General features: G+C 36.2%; 1 protein-coding gene across 8 annotated transcripts in view; it reads left to right on the top strand.

The window, feature by feature from the left end:
* The first annotated feature begins 211 nt into the window (after window positions 1-211).
* Window positions 212-22,431, top strand: part of LOC102891637 (phosphatidylinositol 3-kinase regulatory subunit gamma) — a 67,885-nt gene continuing 45,665 nt past the window's right edge. Inside the window, exons 1-2 of one of the 8 annotated variants that reach the window (XM_025052035.1) lie at window positions 212-430; window positions 2,101-2,210. In XM_025052035.1, the coding sequence (XP_024907803.1) occupies window positions 330-430; window positions 2,101-2,210 (211 nt within the window). In that variant the 5' untranslated portion in view covers window positions 212-329. Of the gene's footprint in view, window positions 446-1,110; window positions 1,267-1,325; window positions 2,006-2,100; window positions 2,211-22,431 lie in introns of those variants that run through there. The other 7 variants (XM_015595234.2, XM_025052036.1, XM_015595236.2 and 4 more) reach the window with 7 other exon arrangements.

The following is a 22,431-nucleotide window of genomic DNA, read 5'->3' as shown; positions in this document are numbered from 1 at the left end:
GCAAGTTAATTACCTGTTTCTGAAATGCATGGAAATATGCAGCACTTTCATTCTGAAGCCTATCACAGTTTTAAGCTTGGCGGGGAGGGACTGGGTGTATGTGGAAGAGGGTCTGTCAGGGAAACGGAATAGAGCCCTTTTGGCTAGGGATTCCAACACCTGTGACTTATCTCAGAAATCACACACTGTAATTGCAAGCCATTTTTTTCTGGCTTGAGCACTCCAGCTGGCCTGCGGTGCCCTCCCACTTTTAATTTCAGGTTTGGGCAGTTACCTTTTGAACCGAAGGTTCAAAAGTCCTTGGGTGGGAAGCTCAGAGTAACTGCGAAATGCCTCAAGAATTGCCTAACTGCTCGTGGAGAAGCCGAGACTGGGCACAAGTAGTAGCCGGGGAACGTTGCAAGGGGCCATGGACACATCTCACTGATTGGTAACGGTTTTGCAAGTGGGTATGGGGACTCTGCTCTGACAACTTCTCCTGGGGGGTGGGGAGGGCTGTCGCAGCACACTGTGAGGAGATCTGTGGGGAAGGGATCTGCCCCGGGACCTCCTAAGGACCAGAAGAGAGTGTGTCCCGCCAAGTAACAGCATGCGCCCCTCTCCGTCCGCTCCCCTCCCCTCGCCTCCCCTCCCCCGCGGCCAGTCTCCGGGCAGAGGTGTCTCGCTCCAGCTCGTCCTCCCCCTCCTCACTTGTTCGGGGGGACCGAGCCTCAGTGGGAGCCCCGCCTGTCTCCGGGCAGCCTGAGCCCCGGAGCGTTCGCCCAGCCTGTCAGTAACCGCCGTTTGCGCTTCCTTTCTTTCTTTCTTTTTTTTCCTCTTCTTTTCTTTCCCCCTTCTGCCTTTGTCCCGCTTAGTAACTGGGTTCCGACCAATCGCTGTCTCACCGGCCGGCGCCGGCTGGCTCCTGATTGGCCTGCTTGGGGCGCGCAGCCGTCTCCCGCTCCTTCGCTGAAGTAAGGCAGACAAAGGACGCAGGCTCCAGCTCGGGCAACCGGGATCAGCCAATCACCATCCACTTTATCCTCTCTTTCCTCCTCCCTCCCCTCTTCTCTTCCTCCCCGCCCCGCTCGCGTGCTCCCGGCACAGACTCCTGGAGTGCAGCCAGCGCCTGGACCATACCATTGTGATTGAGGCTTGGGGGAGAGAGGATGGATGATTAGGGAGCTGAGGCCTAGAGAGAGGTGGGGAGAGTTGAAAGCTGAGATGGAGGACAGTTTTCTGAACACTTTCTCAGGCACCTGACAGAGTCCCCAGTACACCAAGGAGGTATAGAGTGGAAGGGCAGTGGTGATACTGGCTGTATCCCCTGCCCGGTGAGGTTAGGTAGCGCCTCAGCGGGGAAGCGGGGAGAGCAGGAGAGCGTCGGTGCGGAGGAGGGTGTACCCTTCCGCGCCGTTAAAATGAAACTCTAGTGGCTGGAGTCTAGGTAGAGCGTGAGGGCAGCCGGCACTGTCAGGCCTTCTTGGACCCCGGCGGGAGCGCCCAGCTGAGCAGGGCTAACTGGACTCTCCAACGGGCCGTAATCCCGAGGCTGCAGCAGCTTGGGTTCCGAGCCCGGCCGGAACGGAGCCCGAGTCCCGGTCCCTAAAGGGATCGCTCTCTGCAGACCAGTGGGACCCCGAAACTTGAACGCAATACCCACCCCCCTTTTTATGCTTTTCTTTGTCACTTTCCCACCTGCTCCCAGCGCTTTCTCCCCCACCCCCCGCCCATTATTTCGAAGGACACAAAAGTAGATTGCTCGGAAGGATTTGAAGGTGCCGGGAGCTGTTCTCTGTGGAGAGCGACTGTGTAGAACGGATTTTTGGGAAGCCGCTTTTTAACACCTTGGGGCTGGGCCCCCTGCAACCTTCTCTGTATCTTTTTGAGGAGCAAAACTCGTAGGTTGAAAGTTCGGGGGGCATTTTGCTGGGCGCTGTAGAAGAGAGAGGGGGAGGACCCCGTCCTCGTCCTGGTAGTTGCCTGGACTTGTACTGGCCGTTGGAAACCCCGAAGTACATTCCGTGTAGGACTTTTACAGATATATATTTTTAGATTTTTAAATATCAGATTAAAAAATATATGCTTTCTATATATTTCCTAACGACCTGCCCCTGACAGCGCGATGTACAATACGGTGTGGAGTATGGACCGCGATGACGCAGACTGGAGGGAGGTGATGATGCCCTATTCGACAGAACTGATATTTTATATTGAAATGGATCCTCCAGGTACTTGGGAGAAAAAAAGAATCTTGTGATGGGCCTGATTTGTGTTAAAGACCTTAGTTATGTTTTCAGGGCAGAATTATTCCTGGGTGCGCTAGATTTGGGATGAGGGGCAGATGTGCAGTTAGAGCTGCATAAAACTGCTTTTGGTTTACACGTTTAAAGTGTGCAGTTAGGACCCTAGAGACCCATTTCTTTTACTTCTTTTCCTTTGCGCGTCGTTCAGGTTTTTGTCGTCCCCCTTCCCTTTTTTTCCCTTTTCAATGAAAGATTCTTCTACCTGCAAAGGATGTTTTATATCCCAGTCTTGAAGTCAGTCTCCCTTTGCGGGAATTCTTTAAAGCTTGTCATTTTATACGTTCGTCTCATTTGGTTCGTTGTGTTTTACCTTCGTTAACTTCTGAAACTGGCTTACCAATGTGATTATTCATTTCAAGACCACCTTTTTTCTCTTACAGAAACCAAATGCTGGGTAGTGATTTTCAGGGATTGGGCATTTTTATTCGGTCATGGCCTTAGTCTGAGGTTTTTTTCTCAGAATATAGTCGCTTGGAGAGATATACGTGCAATATTTTATTATTTAATTTGTGTGATTTAATTTGAGATAGGGTTTAGGTTTAATGTAACTTCAAATCTTACAGTAAAAAAAGAATCTTTCCTTTTTGTGTGAATATATGTGATGTGTACATACATGTGATAGGTTCAAATACACATAATGTAAAGTGCACATATACTGTTTCTACTATTTAGAGCTTTGTCTGAGACCCTTACAGACATTTTGTGTATCTAGTAGTAAAGAAAAAGGAAGGGAAAATGGAAAAGTTAGGTAATTTATTTTCGTTAAAGTCTACCCCATTTTATAATTATTAGCTGTCAGATTTTCAAACTCTGTTTGCAATTATGGACAGTGCTTTATGTAATGATTTTGAATAAGTAGAGGGCCTTTATGACTCCTTATTTTTGTTGAGCATGAATTCATTATGTCTTTTAAAAATGTGCCGTACCTAAGCCTACAGAATAAATTGTATGTCATTGGGGAACCTCAGTTATCATAAGCCTATGTATTTTTGGAAACGCTTGAAAGGATTGGAGCCCATGCAAATGTAATGAAGTATAACTGTCTTCTAGAATGTAGGTAGAAATTATTTCCTGTGTCCTCATCAACAGTGAATTATCCTCTTTGTGTTTTTCAATTAGTCATAGAGTTAAATGATGCGATATTAAAAACTAATACTAATATTGAATCAACCTTTTTCACTCTTAATGATCACTTAGAATTTTTTTCTTTTCCCTTCATTTTGGAGCCTTTGTTATGTGCTTTTATAATTATGACTGCAATTCAGATGCAGCTTTTCAGTGTTTCGCAAAGTTTATAAGATTTGCCACCCATCTATTGTGTGTTTTTCCCCCTTTGTTTCCTCCTAATGGTAAAGCATCATTTCTATTAGATGCATTTGTCATTCATGTGAATGGAAATTTAGTATATCACTGGTTCTTCTCTTAGAAAAAGTGAAATTAATAATTCTAGATTTCTGTTATTATAAGAATTATATATTCAAACTGCCTTAGAGTTATACTGTATATCATATAGAATCTTGCCTTGCAGACATACAAAGGGAATTTGTTGGGCGGAGAGGTGAATGAGGAGGAGGGGAGAAAATGAAGAAAAGGCACTAATGTTTGAAAAATATGGGCCCAGCAGAAGAATATTGGTCAAGCTGAGTTGAGTTGTCCAAAAATGATTTTAAGAAAAGTTGACTATTTTAATTATGTAGTTAGGTGGGTCTTACAGGGTTGTTTAGAAAATTGTGATCTAAACTTTGTGTATTCCATGGAAATAAATTTTCAAGTTTAAAATATTTATCCTTGAATGAAATTTTGCATACTGATATTCTGTTCAGACTATTGAGAATATGCATGTGTTATTACCCATTTTGTAGTCTTAATGTAGAACACTGTTATTTCTGACTTTTTTTTTTTAAAGGAAGCACACTTAAGTATGCTGAAATATTGCCTAAGAAGTGAATGGTTATTAATGGGAAAAATGTGAATGCCAACCTTGTTTTGTGTACTAAATTAAGTTTTTGAAATGTTTAAACCAGGTAAATTATCGGTGAAGAGGTTGCAGCATGTCGTGTATCTGTCTTTTTCCTAGCTCCTAACCCAGATCAAGCTCTTATTATTTTCTTCCTGGACTAATATGATACCTCACTAACTGTTCTCCCTGTTTTTACTCTGTCCAATCCGCAGTATTGTTAAAGTATCATTTGATTTATCTTCCAATGGTAAATCTTCCAATGACTTTAAAAACCTTCCATTGGCTTTCGTTCGCCTACTGAAGAAAGCCCCAGAATGCTTACCCTGCCATAGTTAAGTCCCTCTATTTTTGCTTCCAACCTAATTTTCCAGTCTATTTTCTGTTCGAGTCCATCACAAGTACTATGGAAGCTATTTTGTACAGGCTCTTCTTTGAATGTATACTTCTTCCTCTTCCTGGGATGCCTTTCACTCCCAGCGGTTACTTGTTGAAATGTTATGTGTGTTTAGGGCCCAACTTAGAGACTTTCTTTACCAGGATGTATGTTCTCTGATCCCTTTTATTAGAAGACATCCTTCTTTCCTTTCCCTCCCTCTTCTAATACTTCTCAGATAGAACTTCTTTCATTCTGTCTAGAGTAGCTTCTGAATTTATATATTGCATTTATTTATGTATACTTCCTCCTATGGAATTGTCTTACCACCAGATTATGAGCTTTTTAGTTTGCTCAGGATCTTGCAAGTAGTAGACAATATCATAAATGTGTTCAATTAATAAATACTTAGGGAAAACCATTTCTTTCTAGCCTTTAAGTACTTTCCTACTAAGGCCCTTGGTCACCTGCTAACTCGGCTATTGAAGTAGCCTAGGGCTAAATAACTTTTGAATTAGACAGTTGTTGACTTAGGGTCTTTAACTGTAATATTAATATTACAGTTTTTAATTTTAGACTGAACCAAGTGCAAAATTGTTATTACTGCTTCCAGCAGCCTCAAAAGCTATTTTTCAAAGGTATTTTCCTCCAGCCTTCTCAAAAACTATTGCCATGAATCCTGAAGGTTTCTAATAACTGCACGGATTGCTACACCTGCTATAATTTACTGCCAGTGTAAGGATTGGATCCAAATGGGAGATTGATGGCTTAATCAGAAATACTGAACTGTTAAGATGAAACAAAACTTTTTTATTTTGGAAATGTTAAGATTGTGGTACACAGAACTGCTTATAAGCATCTTGGTTAGTCCTTTGCTGATTTTGGAATTGGGTCTATTCTATAGAAAACAGTTGCTGGATAGGCTTTTCAAAGAGCCCGGCCTTTGGTATAGGAGCTATCGGAGGATTATCAGTGCACACCTGATCATAAACTCATGCCCAAAGCTCTTAGTTATCTATTAGCCCGTACTTTAATTCTGATGATGTTGTTTTTTATTTTAGGAAGATGTAATAAATGATTTTTTTCATTAGTGTATACTGTTTTTATTTTTAAGATTGTAGACTTTGTTCTCAAGATAAGTTTCTGAAATTATCTTTAGGGCAACAGCATCTCTTCAGTAGTAATTAGAAAATTAAATGTTTTAATTGTTTGGTAAAACATAAATATAGGATGGTTTATAAAGTGGTTCTCAATTTTTTTGGTCTCAGTACCCCTTTTATACTCTTAAAAATTATCGAGGATCTGAAAGACCTTCCGTTTAAGTTATATCTATTCAAATATACTGCATTAGAATAAAATCGAGGAATTTAAAAAATATTTAATTCATTTGAAAATAAAGCAGTACATGTTAATATAACTTTTTTTTAATGGGAAAAAAACTATTTTCCAAAAGACCAAAAAATTGAGAAGAGTGACGTTTCATGTTTTTGCAAATAACTTTAATGTTTGGCTTTTTAATCTTTAATGTCTAGCTTCATAGAAGACATCGAAATTTCCATGTCTGCTCTTGCATTCAGTCTGTTAAGATATCACAGGTCATAAGCCTCTAGAAAAAAACTCCACTATACAGTTGTGAAAGAATGAGAGTGCAAAAGGCAAATAATGTCTTAATAATACTATGAAAATTTTGGACCTGTTGGGGACCCATAGGGGTCTCTGGACTATACTTTGAGAACTAGTAGTCTAGAGTTTACCTGACTACAGAGTTTGATGGCTAACCTAATAGAGTATCTTCTGACTTTTTTGAAGTCAGATGAAAAGATTGTTTCAGGAAATATACTTACTTTGTCTGGCATACTTGGTGTTTTCATCTTGTTAAGTTTTAGAGTAAGTAGCATTCTGATGGAGAATTGGCACACTGGTCCTATGAGTAGGAAAATATCTGCTGAGAAACAAATGAAGAAATAGGTCACCTGCCACTGTGTGGTCCTTACTGGTAGCAGATTAGGCATTCTACTTCTGTGGTTGAATTATGCTTTATACCGCTATAATTTGATGGGTTCATCTTATATAAATGCTTTTCCTTTCTGTGGTAAGATATTTTATAAGCTAAGTGTCAGTTTTTAATGATACTGTAATATAGGACAGTGTTAATATAATCAAATGATGTAAAAACCATACAAATTTTTTTTTGCATCTTATTGAAAAAGATTAGTCATTGCTTTCATTTAGTACATTATATTCAGCTGTTTCATTAGAAGCATGGTGATTCTCCATTGCATAATGCTTTTTGAATTTACTCTCTTTGTTTTCATGCTGAATACCTTTATATTTTTCTTAGAATGTAGAAAAGATTGGACATGTTCATGGTCACCATATTTAACAAGGTAGGTAGAAAAATAATTACAAATATGTCTGATATATAATTTTTATTGATATTAAAGGGAGATACAGACCGAGAATAATAGAAACAACACAGGCTTTGAAAACAGATGATATGAATTTCAAACCTGGTTTTGCTTCTTACCCTGCCCAAGGTTATATGGCTAGTACTTAACCTCTCTGAGCATCTATTTTTTCTTTTGTAAATTTGAACTAATACCTAACTTTCAGAGTCGTTCTGGGGATTAGATGTACTATAACTAGCACAGTGTTTGGCACATGGTATGTACCCAATTCATTGTAGTTTGTATTGTAAAGCATTTTGATAACATAATTATTCCAATCTACCTTTTTCGATACTCTCGCAGTCAAAACCTTTGAGCTATTTTTACCTTCATCCCTGACATTTATACTAGGGCCATTTTTCTTTTGGAAGAGTTCTCTGGGGTCTTTCTTAGTTACAACATCTCATGAATCTATGGGAATGTCATTCCAACTCATCCTATCTTTTTTGTTTTTGTTGCCCTGTCCAGTTCCTCAGCACCTGATATTTGAAATGATTTGTAATGAAGGCAATAGTTGCTAACATTTGTTAAATAATTATTATAGACCAAGCACTATCTTAAATGCTTTTATATGTATTATACTTTTAGCAACACAACAACCTTAAAAAATTTAAACCTTAAAAAAACAGGAAACTGAGATTTAAATGTGTTTAGTAACTTTTTTAATGCTTCACAGCTAGCAAGTAGCAGAACAGGTCTTTCTGACTACTAACGCCCAGATTCTTAACTGGTACCTCCTAACAGGTTGCTTTGTTTCTAATTTCTTTTCCCCCTCCCCCATAAGTTTATCCTGAATTCTTCAATCAGGTTAATTCTAACTGAAGTGTTATTTTCATTGTCTTACCACTATAGTTAGGAATAATCAGCAGCTCTCCCTTTCTTTTAAGCAGAGGTCATATTCTTAAATTTGGCAATCTTTAGTAATATGGCATCAGCTTACACTTCCAACTTAATTACTAATCCTCCATTTTTTTTCTAGCCCAATTCCGTGCTGTCTCCTGAATATACTTAGCTTATTCTCATCTCCACCTTTTGCTTATGCTGCTTATGTGAGATTATGCCCATCCCACGTCCATCTTCAAATCGAGATCCTTCTCAAGTCCCCCTTCTTTTTTCCCTCCAAAAATTGTAGCATTGAACTTTTTAATTATATAGGGCTATGGTATATTATTTCGATACAAAATCATGCTTTATGTTATGGTATTTAATTATTTTGTGAATATAATTTATCTCCCCAACAAGAAAACTTCTTGAGATCAAGCTATTGTATTTCTTTTGTATCTTTTTTTTAATATAAACATCCAGTGCCCAAATATTTTGTTAAAACTTAGGCCTGTGGATCCAACCAGCTTCATTTTGTGACTTAAGTTTTAAAATGTTGATATTATTTATTATTGACATATGACCTTTAAACTTATAAAGATATTTTAACAAAGGGAATAATGAAAAAAATGCAATATTTAATGTTATTAGCAAACATTTATAGTTTTGATTAAAAGTCATTTTTAAAATTTTGAAGAATTAGAAGTGAGTGATAAGTTAGTTGTTCAGAGTTTGTTAGTCTGGTTTTACACAGCAGTGGGCCAAATGTAGATTTAAGTTACTCAAGGTGTTATTATACTAATTAAATTTAGAATGTGTAGGACTTGACTTGGGATTACAGAATAAGGTCAGCCATTGAGCCTTATAAGATCAATTTCCAAATTTTTTGCCCACATATAGTCTATTTGTTGTTCCTCGTGCCTATTTGTAAGTTCATACGAAGTAAGAAGTTTGTCTTATTTTTTATAAAAGAGGCAGTAGGCTAGATCCACGCTGGCAGATTACACCATTTTGTCTCATGTCAATATAAAAACTTCCCTGTGGCCTGTGAATATGAACCGATAGAAAGCCAGAGTCTATTCTGTGTTGTATACCATCCACTATTATCCAGCCTTGGACTTCCTGTGCGATGTTCTGTTTGTGGGCCAGATTAATTGTCTACCCTTGTCTAAGGGTATAGGGCAGCAAATCTAGAGCATGTGGTTATGTAATCTTTATTATAGTTTTAATTTTTAAACCTAAGAAAAAAATTCAGACATGAATCAAAATTTAAAATTTGTTTATAAATTGTTTGGGAGAAGGCCTTATTAAAATGAATTGCTTGTGCTAGAAAAAAAATTGCTTTAGAATTTTTTTTTTCATATGTATTATTCTTTTTAACTTTCTGACGTTACAACAGAGCCATTCAGTATGGTATAATTCATGTTGAATTTCTAATATACATTTGTAGAATTAACAAACTTTTTTTCTAAGATTGGTTCTGGGATATGTTTCATAAAAAAGTATTTAGTTGGTATGTTTTCAGCTGCAAGCAGCAGAACCTAATACAAAATGGCTTAAGAAATAAGAAATTTTATCTTCTCATATAATAGGCTTCAGAGTTGGTCGATTATTACAGTTCGACAGTGTCAGTAAAAACCCATATTCTTTCCTGTGCTCATTTTTGCTCTCCTTGGAATTAGCTAATCCTCAGGCTAGTAGTAAATGGTTGTAGTGATTCCAGGCATCATATCCATATACAGCAATTTCTAAAAAAGAAAGATGTCTTTTCCTGTGCTTCTATTTTCGGAAAGAGGAAACTTTCTCCAAAAACCTCTAGCAGACTACTTTCATGTCTTTTTGGCCAGAATTGGGTCATATTCTCTTTCCTGAACCAGTCCCTAGTGATTACCCTTGAACTAACCAGTTGGTCCCTGAATCTGGAGTGGTATTGACTTCCCTGAGCCATTATATTAGGGAGGGATTCTAATAGGAGGGATGAATGCTAGGTAGGCAATCAACGATGGCCACTCTGAAAGGTAATTTGGAGAATCATAGCTCTTTTCAAAGTTCTTGTCTTTGTGTTTGTAAATTAAAAGAATTGAAAAGTTAATTTTCTTTTTCAAAATTAAAATCTAGTTGTGAGAAACCCATTTTCATTTTCTGAATTGGAATTCACAGAGTAGTGTAGAGAGTTAAATATAAGACAGGCCTTTTCCTGTCTTTTTTGTCAGTTGCTTAGTAGAAGAGGAAGCTGACTTCTCTGGTTGACAGTTTCCTTATTTGAAGCATGTAGGTATTGGATTAGAGTATATTAATATATCAAGTGTGAGAGCATTTTGCAAAACTATAAATTCCAAATCTTAGTAAATTAGTAATTTGGTGACCTGTGGAATGATTTATGATTTGAATGACTAGCCTTAAAAATTAGGACACTACTTTAAAGTAGCCCATAGATCATGTGTTTTAATTAAAATGTGCTATGTAACTAAGTATTAACTCTTCCAGTAGTTTGTTGGAAATCTAGTTAAAGAAGAGTCTCTGGAATCAGACTGCCTGAGTTCAGATTGCATCTCTGCCACTTCCTAGCATGTATCCTTAGGTGACTTATTTAACTTTTCTGTTTTAGTTTCCTCACATAAAATATGGGGATGATAATGGTTCCTACTTCAATAGGTTTGTTGTGAGGATTTAGTAAATAACTGGAAAGCACAACATGGTGCCTGGAACTTATTAAGCATCCATGATGTTTTTGTTCATGTATTAATTCATGTTTTCAACAAATATTTGATTGCCAGGCACTGTTCTAGGTATAGAAGTAAACAGAACAAAACTCCCTGTATTCATGGAGCATACATTCTTAAGGGAGGGGAGAAAGCAGAGAATAAACAAACTTATAAGTAAAATATGTAGTGATGGTGATAAATGACATGGAAAATAAGCAGAGAACAAAATAGAGAGTGCTGGCTGGGTGGGGGAACTGCTATTTTAAATAGTACAGAGAGGGACTGACCTAAAGGAAGTGAGGGAGCAAGTCATATAGATAGAAGGGAGGTGTGAAGGTGTAGTGGACCCTGTAGAGGGAATACCAGATGACTTACTCTGAGGCAAGAACATCTCTGTCATGTATTCAGGGATCATCTAGCGGGTCAGGGCGATTGGAGTGGAATGAGGGGAAAGTTGTAAGAAATGAAGACAAATAATGGGGTGGGTACTGGGGAAGACTGTGTAAGAACTTTGGCTTTTAAAACTTGACTGAGATGAGAAGCCATGCAAATGTATTGAACAGTGATGTGTTATGATTCCTGGTTTAAAAAGATCATTCAGGCTGCCGGAGGAGAGTAGAAAAAAGTGGAAGTGGAGAAAATGGTTAGGAGGCTGTTGCAATAAACGAGCTGAGGATGATGGTGGCTTGGACAAGGGCAGAAGTTGTGGAGGTGGTGAAAAATGGTTGGATTCTGAATATTATTACCAGTTATATAGCATGTCATTTCTAAACTGACTTAAGTCACTTTATTTTCTAATTTCTTAGCCTTGTATTTATATGCTTTAATGATTAAAAGATTTAACCTTTAAAATAATGCCCAAACTATATATTTTTGAAGTATTTTTCTCTTTTTTGAAGCGTTATAATTTCTGATCTCTGAAATTTGGTGCAGAGCAGCATAATATGTGGTCTTAGTTGTTTGATGAAGCCTTACTCATCAATTACTTCTACAAACATTACTATATAAATCTATACTGCACTATAATTTTCCAAAGTAACTTTGAAAAGGAAATTATCTAACGTTCTTAGTTTCTATGGTGAGCTATGAAGGAAAGAAGAAATTAAAGAGAAAGAAGCCAAGCCATATATGTTTCATTTTACTTTACGTGCTAAAGTTGTTGATATTTTAGAATAATTAAATTGTATTTATGTATTTTGCTCATTAGTTAAGTGCTTGAGTATAGACTTTGGTATAAAATAGGGAAGTGTTGTTGACTATTTAAGAGGGCTAGACTCAGGTTGTTTAGATTTTCAGTTCTGTGTACTTCAAGCTCGTGACCTTGGACCTGTTATATAGAGTTTCCTCATCTGTACAGCAGGGAGAACATTAACCCCATTGTAGGATTATATTAGTACATGTAAGACATTTAGAGCAGGTATCTGTCGTTATTGTTATTATATTCATTATTATTAAGCTGAGATGCTTGTGACATAACTCCTGTCTTCCATTTAGAGCAAGCACCAGCCTAACATTTAAATTAAATTGAAAGGCAATTTAAATCTTTAGTCTAGCTTCTCAAAAATATCAAGGGATATTATGTTCATACCATACTGCAGTACTACTTAAAAATGTGATTTCTCCATTTTTGACCAGTATCTTTGCATGATATCCTTCTCTCCCATACTTTCTCGTAGCAACCTGTAAAACCTCATTCTTTTTGTTTTTCCTTCCCTTCTCAAACTTACTAATTCCTCTTTCAGGAGTACCAGTTTTCCTTTAAACTCTCTTTTGCCTGTTTCATTACTCTAATGCGTATAATAAGAGCCAGGAACCAAGGGAGTAAAGAAAAGCTGTGAATACTCATATAGCAACATTTTTTATTTGTCACACTTAGCTGTCATAGAAGGTATACCATGTTTTGACTTTAAGAAAGAAGTCTGCTTAGTTTTAAAAGGACAATCGGTGGTGTGTAGACCTGTTGTAAGACATTAGTTTAGGACTTGGGTTTAGTCTTTCTCCTAGTAGTCATGAACTATAAGAACAACTATCACATCTGAGACTACCTGAGCCTCTCCTTTGATTCCTAGTTATAAACCATGGGCATTTTGAGTTGCCAGATAAAATACATGTAATATGTCCCATGAAATATTTGGGACATACTTATACAAGAAAATTATTTGTTGTTTATCTGATATTCAAATTTAACTGTGTGTCCTGAATTTTTATATGCTAAGTATGCTAACCTAATTTAGAGAGAGGCTGGACAGTTCACTAGATAGTATTTTGTAGTATTCCCTATGGCATTTGGGATAGATGTGTAACTTGTTGTGGTGTGGATATCAGGATACTTTCAGTAATAAGTCCAACTCAGATTGGTTTAAACAAAGATAATTTATAAGTTCACGCAATTTAAAAGTCCAAAGGGAATGAGGATCCTTGGCATGGTTTGGTTAGGCTATTCAGGCTTTTGCCCTGTTTTTCTTCATTTCTCTTGGTTCTCCTCTATATCAGCTTTTTTTTTTCAGGCTGGCTTCCATGGTAGTGCAAAATGACTGCTTTTGGCTCCTGGGACTACATATTTCCTTATTTCTACGGAGATAAAAAGGGTGTTTTTCACAAGTATAACAGAAATCCTGAACTTGACACTAGAGTATCCTTGTGTTCTGAAGGATCATTGTGTTAAAATCTGGGTTCCTTGAACTATTAATTGTAGCTTTCTCTGTCTAGACCAGTGGCTCTTAAACTTGGGTGTTCATCAGAACCTGGAGGACTTGTTAACAACACCTATTGCTAGGCCCTATCTCCCAGAGTTTCTGATTCAGTAGATTTGGGGCTGGGTCCTAAGAATTTGTATTTGTAACAAGTTTCCCGATGTTACTGATTTGGCTGGTCTGCAAACCACACTTTAAGAAGTATTGCTGTGTCAAATCGAGACCTACTTCTGGAGCTGGGGAAGGGGTCAGTCCCACATATACTCCTTACCAGTGTAGGAAAGGAACAGAATACATTTTGAGGAGATAATTGCAATGACCACTAAAAAGAGGACTGCTGTTTTTTAGCTTATCCAGGTTCCCTCCCTTCTCTTTTATTTAAGTAACAGCTTTCTGATTTTTCTCTTGGAACCACTCCTCCCTCATTTGCAATCAATATGGTTTAGTAGAGTTGATCTAACTCGTTGGCTTTAAGGGTGCGAGCCTGACCCTGGCCTAGCCAATAAGGTCACAGCATTTGCCTGGCCCCAGTAATTAGCCAAGGAGTTAATAGGGCAGTGATCTTTGTAATGTCAGTGTACATTACTATACTATTTACTGTCTTGACTAGGGATCTAAAGATGGCATGATTCCTTAAAGAGCACAGACTGTAATTAAGGAATACTCACATGTAAACAAATGCATACAGTACCCCTCTTTATAACTTTCACCCTTTTTCTTGGCTATCATCTAATTTATATTCTCATTATATACTGTATTACCCCCTTTATAATCCTTAACTACACTTATTAATAGTTATTCAGTGTCTTTAGTCCTCATTAGATTATAAATTCCATCAGGATAATGACGGAGTCCATAATTAACTACTGAATCGCCAATATCTAGCACTGTCTCTGGCACGTGGAGGTGCTTAGTAAATATTGCTTGAATAAATGTTTTAAGTATAGTAATAGAAAAATGTATAAACAGAGGAGAGAATGATTGGTTTACTGGTGGGGTAGTAGAGAGATATCTGCCTGGGTAAATGCACAGAGTTGTTAAAGCATCTTGGTGTATTTTGGGAACTATAAGTAATTCAGTTTTATTGAAATGTGTGTGGTGAGAAGTGGTGGTAGATGAGTCTGGAGAGGTAGGTGAGGGCCAAGTCGTGAAGGGCCCTGAGTACTACACATCAAGTTAGATTTTATCGTATGGGCAGTTGGGAAGCCACTGATGGTTGGTTTCAAGTAGAGAAAAGATTTGTTGGCCGTAAAGTGAAAAATAGATTGGAGGAGATCAAGATTAAAGAAGGGAACTGGTTAGGAAGCTATTTCAGTAGAGACGAAAGATGTTATGAAAGCCTAAGGTCGAAAGAAAATAGAGTATGGGGATCCTATGCACAGAATTCAGGTGGACTCATGGCGATTTCCACTATAAATTTAATTTTGTTTTAGCAGCAGAGACTTTGTGTTAGCCAGTCTTTAACTACTGATCCATAGTTCTGCATCCATACCTACTTAATATTTGTGGCCAGAGATTGTTTTTGTTTCATCTTCTAATTTTTTAAAAAATAAATGGAAATATACCCTCCCCCTTCCCACCCCCAAATTGCCTAAGGTAAGGTGGTAGCTGTGAGAATGAATAGGAGAGTTGTTTAAAAAAGTAGGATTGATGAGACTTAGAGACTATTCAGAGAAAAATGAAACAATCTAGAATCAGTTTTTTGGCTTGGTAGGTGGTGGTGCTATAAGCCAAGAGGTGTAATTTAAGGAGAAAGGACAGATTTGGATCAGGTCTCTTAAATCAAAATGAGGCAGAGGCGAAATGGCCTAGGTTTTCTCCTTTTGGAGTGGTTCTTTTTCTTTTAGGCTTTACTCGGCAGAAAAGAGGAGTGGCTTCTCCTGCTTCTAAGTTTAGAACCTAGAGCGTATGGTAGTAAATCAGATACTACTGAGTACCTAAAGGTGTGGGAGAGATTGCAGTGGGACCTTGACTGCTCCCAGAGTATTAGTTGCTAACGTCATATTAAATTTCCAGATGTTTAAGCCACCTCATCCTTTTTGAAAGCAAGTGGGCAGAAATTATAAGAAAATTCTTAAGATTCATGAGTTAGGTTTTGAATGGTGGGAATGTATGTGAATCACTATATCATTTTGGAAAGTTTCACAATCTCTAGTAAAATTCCTCTTTGGAAATCTAGTCTGTAGAAATAAAAATATCAATATATAAAAGTATATGCAATATTGTTTTTACTGGCAAAAATTAGAAACAGGCTGAATGTCCATTAATAGTAGATACGGTTATATAAATTGTTAGGCACTTTAATGTGTTTTGGAATATTATACAACTCAAAGAGAATGAGTTAAATCTGTATGTGTTGACCTGGAGGAATATCTGATAGCTTATGGATTAAGACAACCAAGTTATTAATAACATCCCATTTTTATAAAATAAAAAAACTATATTTCATCTTTGTTTAGGATTATATAAAAATAGAGAAAAGTGTAAAAGTGTATTTTATTTTAGGTATTCTTCTAATGACTAGATATATAGTAGTGAACAAAAGACTAGTTATTTTGGGTAGTCAGAGACAGCCTGATATGTTGATTTAACCTTATTGTGAAATAAAATACATACTAATAACTGTTAAATGTACAGTTTACTAAGTTCATAGGAAGTGAACAACCATGTAACTACTACCTAGATAAAGTTGTTGAAGAGGCTTCCCAGAAGCCAAAAGCATGCCCCTTTTTAATTATATCCCGTTTATTCCCACCAGTAGTAACCAGTGACTTGACTTTTTATATTAATTCCTTGTTTTTCTTGATAGTTGTATTCCTATTTCAGTTTTGCCTATGTTTGAATTTTGTATACAAGGAAAGTTATACCAATTATACCATATGTATTCTCTTTGTTTTGTTCAGCATTATGGTGAGTCATACTATTTTCATGTAGCTGTAGTTTCTTCTTTTTTTGTTACTGTGTGTGATTTCATTATATATCACAGTTTATTTCTACTGTTAATGGATATTTGAGTTGTTTCTCCTTTGGCTATTATGAACAATGCTGCTGTCAATTTTTTTATATTTGCCTTGTTTTTACATCAGTGCCTTTTTGTAGGGTGTATCTAGGATTCAGAATTCTGGTTTATAGAATATGCATATCTCAGCCCTTCTAGAGTATGCTAAACTATTTCCCTCTATACCTGTATGTGAGAGTTTCTCTATATCTGCAATAACCCTAGGTATTGGCAGACATTTACATTTTTGTAAATCTCAGTAAGTGTGTAATGGTATCTCATTGTGGTTTCAATTCATTTGCATTTTTTTATTCCTAATGAGGTGAATCATCTTATTTTGGCCATTTGGTTGCCATCTTATGAAATGCCTTTTCATGTTTTTTGTTCATTTTCTACTAGATTGTTGTTTTTTTCCTTACTGATTTATAGGAGTTACGGATTCTGGATATCAGTCCTTGTTTATTACATGTATTGCAAATCTCTTAAGATGACATTTTGAGCAGAGACCTGAAGGAAGTGAAGGAGTGAGCCTGGGGGATAGCTGAATGAAGGTATTATAGGTAGAATGAAGAGCAATTACAAAGATACCTACCTGAGGTTGGGAAGAGAATCTCAGAAAAAATTGAAGGAAAATGAAAAATAACTCATGGAGTGTTACTAGTAAAAATATAGATTATAAAATCCATTCCTTGATATTACTACAAATATGTAAAAATATGTAGAATATGGTGAAGGAAAAGACCTGGAATATGATCAAATGAAAACATTGATTTGCTGATGGGATTATGGACAAGTTTTGCTGTAGATTTGTTATTAAATAGCAAGAACAACGTTAAAAGTACATTTAAAAAGAGAAAAGATTTATGAGTAGATGCTAAAGTTAACTTTGAAACAAATTAATTTTCAGAAAGATAAATTTGCAGCTGCCCCTTACTCTCAGACATTGATATGTAGAAACTCTGTTAGTTTCCTTTTGCTGCCATAACCAGTTACCATAATCTTAGTGGCTTAAAACAACACAGATTTATTATCTTGTAGTTCTGGACATCAGAAGTCCTAAAATCAAGGTGTCAACAGGCTGTATTCCTTTTGGAGGCTCTAGAGAAGAAGCTGTTTACTTGCCTTTTCCTCCTTCTAGAAGCAGCCTGTATTCCTTGGCTCCTGTATTCCTTACTCCACTTCAAAGCCAGTAGTATTGTATTCTCAAATCCCTTTCCCTCTCTCTTACCTGGCCCGCCACCCCTCTCCTCTGCTTCTGTTGTCGTATCTCCTTTCCTGACTCTGATATTTCTGCCTCCCTCTTATAGGGACCTTTGTGATTTCTTTTGGCTGACTTGGACAGTCCAAGATAATTTTTCCATTTCAATACTCTAATCACATTTGCAGAGTTTTTTTTTTGCTATGTAATATAACATTCATAGGTTCCAGAAATTGCGATGTAGACATCTTTGGAGGATAATTACTCAGTCTATCACAGACTCTAAATTTGAGAATAAAATTTTCACTAACTCTTTCTTAGGGTTTGATGAATGAAGAATTGGGAAGTATATGTAAAAGAAAGAGGGCCTTTACTAGTAGAGAATGAGTTCGGTGAAGGTCTTATTTTAATTTCAAATATTTTACAACATCTGCCATAAAGGAATTACCTTATGTGAGGAGTGCCTGAAAGACCACTGGAAACTTTTAAGTCATACCTTTATATAGTTGCTGCCTTGAGGAAAGAGGAAAGAGAGGAAAGAGGATTGTACTTTGTTAGAGGACTGATTTAAACTTGGCTTACTTAACAATTGTGTAACATTGAACAGTCCTTAACTATAAAATAAGAATAGTAATACTTCACAAAGATTTTTATAAGAATTATGAAATATAATATATACACACTTATATACAAGTATACATGTATATAGTGAAATAATACTTAGCTTAGTATCTAGCTTATAGCAGGTACTCACTTTCACTTATCTTAATAGTGTCTTTGTGATACAGTGATAGGATAATGTTAGAGAGTGTAAGGTGGGGGGCTTAGGCTAGAGGTTTTGCTGGAGGTAGCTGCACATCTCACTTGCTAGAAGCTACCTGACTAGTAGTGTGTTTGGCTCTAAAATCAGGATGGGTAAAATTTGGGGATAAGAGTAGCAATGAGTTAATATTTGTAGCTAGTGTGGTTGATCATTCTTCTTCTATGACTCATTTTACCTTTTTCTATGGGAAATTTCAAAAATTTGTTTCTCTCTCTGGGCTGACCTTTTTTTTCCTTTTTCTGCCTTTAGTAAAATTCCACTGCTGTTCTTTCAGCATAATTATTCTTGGATCTTCACTTTCTCTCTATGGTAATCCTAAATGCCTGATCATCTCATGCATTAATTCAACAAATATTTATCAAGTGCCTTATATCTGTGAGATGTTCAGCACAGAAGCTGCAAAGATAAGAAAATGTGTGTCCTTAAGGAGCTCACAGTTTTAGTACAAAGACAGGTCAATGGCTAAACTACAATAGATAAGCTTTACATTAGAAGAGTGAGTAAAGAAAGCTCTGTAGAATCAAGGAGGAGATAGTGCTTAACTAGCACTTTATAAACAAGAATTTTAATAGCAGGAAAATAATGTTTATATGATTTTTTGATATGAATTAATTATTCCCACCATGTTGGGCATCAAACACTCTCTTGTCAATATCTCCACCTAGCTCCTTGTTCTGTACATCTCTCAGCCACGGGGAGTCAATCCAACAGCTTCCTCTGTTCCCATACCACAACTGCTGAGTTCTGCTGAAGAAATCACCACAAGCTGGGAGTTTGTGCCACTACAAATTTATAAGTCTCTCACCTTAACTGAGATTAACTATCTTATTAGTAATTCATCTATATGCCTCTGATCAGTGACCTTTTCCATCCCACACAGTGCCCAGGGGCAAAAATAAGGACTTTTAAAAGATAATATAGTAGTCCCCCTGCCTTACCTACAGTTTCACTTTCTGAGGTTTCTGTTACTCTCGGTCAGCTGTGGTCCAAAATATTAAATGGAAAATTCCACAAATAATTTGTAAGTTTGAAATTTCACACTGTTCTGAGTAGTATGATAAAATCTTGCTCTGTCTCACTTTGTCCCGCCCAGGACAGGAATCATCCCTTTGTCTAGAGTACCCATGACTTTAGTCACTTAGTAGAGGTCTCCGTTTTCAGATTGACTGTCCTGGTATCGCAGTCACTTATATCGCTTGTGTTCAAGTAACCCTTATAGCAGTAGCCCAACACTAGGTCACGATGCCTATGTCGTTCACCTCATGTCATCTCATTTAGGTATTGTATCATCTCACATCACAAGAAGGGTGAATATAGTACAGTAAGGTATTTTGAGAGAGACTACATTCACATAACTTATTACAGGACATTGTTAATAAAATGACTTATTCTTAGTTATTCTCTTACTATGCCAAATTTATAAATTAAACTTTATCATAGGTATGTATGTATGGGAAAAAACATAGTATATATAGAGTTTGGTACTATCCGTGGTTGTAGAATTTCACTGGGGATCTTAGAACAAATGCCCTGTAGATAAGGGGGGACTACTGTAGTTTTAAATTTCTACTTAACTTTGTCTCTAGTCTTGAAACTTTCATTCTGTGGTTTGAGTGGAGCAAATATTTGAATATAAAACATTTTAAATTAAGGAATCTTTAGGAGTATATCAGGATTTCTTAAGAATGATCTCAGTTTACTCAAGGGATTGCCATGTGTAGATTTATTATTTATTAGTTTTATATTTGGAGATGCTATTTGGAAATTCCTATAAGAAGTAGTTACCATTGTAAATGTCTCGTGTAGATCAAGTACATATTTAATGGATTATGACTTCAAATGAGTACTTGATACTTTCTAATAGAGCTCATCTGGTAACTACAGATAAGTAAATATAAAACAGTTTAATGATCTATGAAAAAGTAGCATTAATAGAGAAAAGCACATTTTAAAAACAACTAAGAATAACTTACCCAAACTGACTTGAGATGAAATTGGAAATACAGTTTTTTAACCATAAAAGAAATCGAATTAGTAATAAAAAAATTTAACTACCAAAACAATTGCTGGCCCATATAGTTTTTCTTATTGTGATTAAAAAACCCCATAAAATTTACAGCTTAACTTTTTAAGTGTATAGTTTAGTAGTGTTAAGCATATTTGCATTGTTGTGGCACGTATCTCCAGAACTTTTTCATCTTGGAAATCTGAAATGCTATACCCATTAAACGACAACTCCTTTTTCTTCCTCCCCTCAGCCCCTGATAACCACATTTCTATTTTCTGTGAATTTGACTACTTTAGTAGAATAACAGTGTTTGTCTTTCTTGTGACTGGCTTATTTCATTTAATATAATGTCCTCAAGGTTCATCAGTGTTGTAGTGTGTGACAGGATTTCCTTCCTTTCTAAGGCTACTATTTCATTGCATGTATGAGACATATTTTGCTCATTCATTCATCAGTGGACATTTGGGTCGCTTCCACTTGTGGCTATTATGAATAGTGCTGCTATGCTTTCAGTTCTTTTGGATATATACCCAAATTGAGATTGCTGGATCATATGGTATTTCTATTTTTCATTTTTTGAAGCACCTCTCAACTGTTTCTATATTGGTTGCACCATTTTGTAGTCCCACCAATAGTGCAGGAGGGTTCCAGTTGCTCCAGATCCTCACCAACACTTATTTATTTTTATAGTTTCTACCCTAATCAGGCTCACGTGGCTTTATAAGTGAGTTCTATCAAATATTTATAGATGATGATGACTTTAGGTAAACTCTTCCTGTATCTAGAAAAATAATTATGAATTTCCTTGTTCTAGGTATTTTGTGTAAATGGAATCATACATTTTTGTTCTTTTGTGTCTGGCTTATTTCGCTTAGCATAATGTTTCCAAGGCTTATCCATATTGTAGCATGTATCAGAACTTTATTTCTTTTATGGCTGAATAATATTCATTATATATATATATCTATCACATTTTGTATATCTGTTGATATGTTGATGGACACTGGGATGTTTTCACAACAAATGTAATTTTTAAAAGATATAATTTATTATAGCAACAGCAACACAGTACCTAGGAACAAAATCATCAAAAGATATATATACATGACCTTTTATGGGGAAAATAATGAAATTTTCTTAAAAGGCATTAGAGGAGATCTAAGTAAGTTGGGATACCATATTAATGGACAGGAAGACTCAATATCATAAACACATTCTTTCCAAATTGTAAGTTCAATACAATTGTATTTAATATGATGATAGGATATTTCATGTTACTTGACAAGCTCTGTCCAAAATTTATATAGGAGAGCAAATTGCCAAGAAAAATTAGAAGAATTTACTCTTTTAGATAGCATGACTTATAAAGCCATACTAATTGACAGTGCAGTATTGGCACAGGATAGACCAACCAATGGAGCAGAATAAAGGAGACAGAAACTGAACCCCTTCATATAAGGAAACAATATATAACAATGAGAGCTTTGCAGATGAGTGAGGAAATGATAGACTGACTAAACAATAAATGGTAATAGGATAGTTGGATATCTATATGCAAAATCATAACATGGAATTTCTGATTTCTGTTCATACCATGTATGTAAGTTCTTAACAAAGATTGAAATATGAAAACCAAAACTTTTAGGAAAAATGGAAAAATATTTTTATGATATCAGAGTAGAGAATGTAAGAAAATATTTCTTTAATAAAATTTGAAATGTAAAAAGATTGATATATCTAGATAAAAATAAATGTACAGTTATCAAAAGAAATGAAATGAAAATACCCTATCATCTGGGAGAAAATGTTTACAGAACATATAACTAAAAAGGATGCTATCCAGACATATATAGAATATTTTGTAAATCAATAATAATAAAAATGGACTGGAAATTCATAGAAGAGGAAATACAAATGATCTGTAGATATGAAGAAGTGTTCAATCTCCTTAGTCATCATGGAAATGTAAATTAAAACCTTAGTTAAATAATATTTTACACTTACCATTTTGTAAAGTTGTGGAATAATGCTGCTGTGGAGAGTGGAGTTATCATCTGAAATCCTACTTTAGAGGATAATTTAGCAGTGTACGGTAAAGTATATACCCTAGTAAATTCTC

The sequence above is a fragment of the Pteropus alecto genome, unplaced genomic scaffold (assembly GCF_000325575.1).
Source record: "Pteropus alecto unplaced genomic scaffold, ASM32557v1 scaffold25, whole genome shotgun sequence".
NCBI lineage: Eukaryota > Metazoa > Chordata > Mammalia > Chiroptera > Pteropodidae > Pteropus > Pteropus alecto.
Note: the sequence above shows the minus strand (reverse complement) of the source record. Positions and strands in the feature narration are given on the sequence as shown.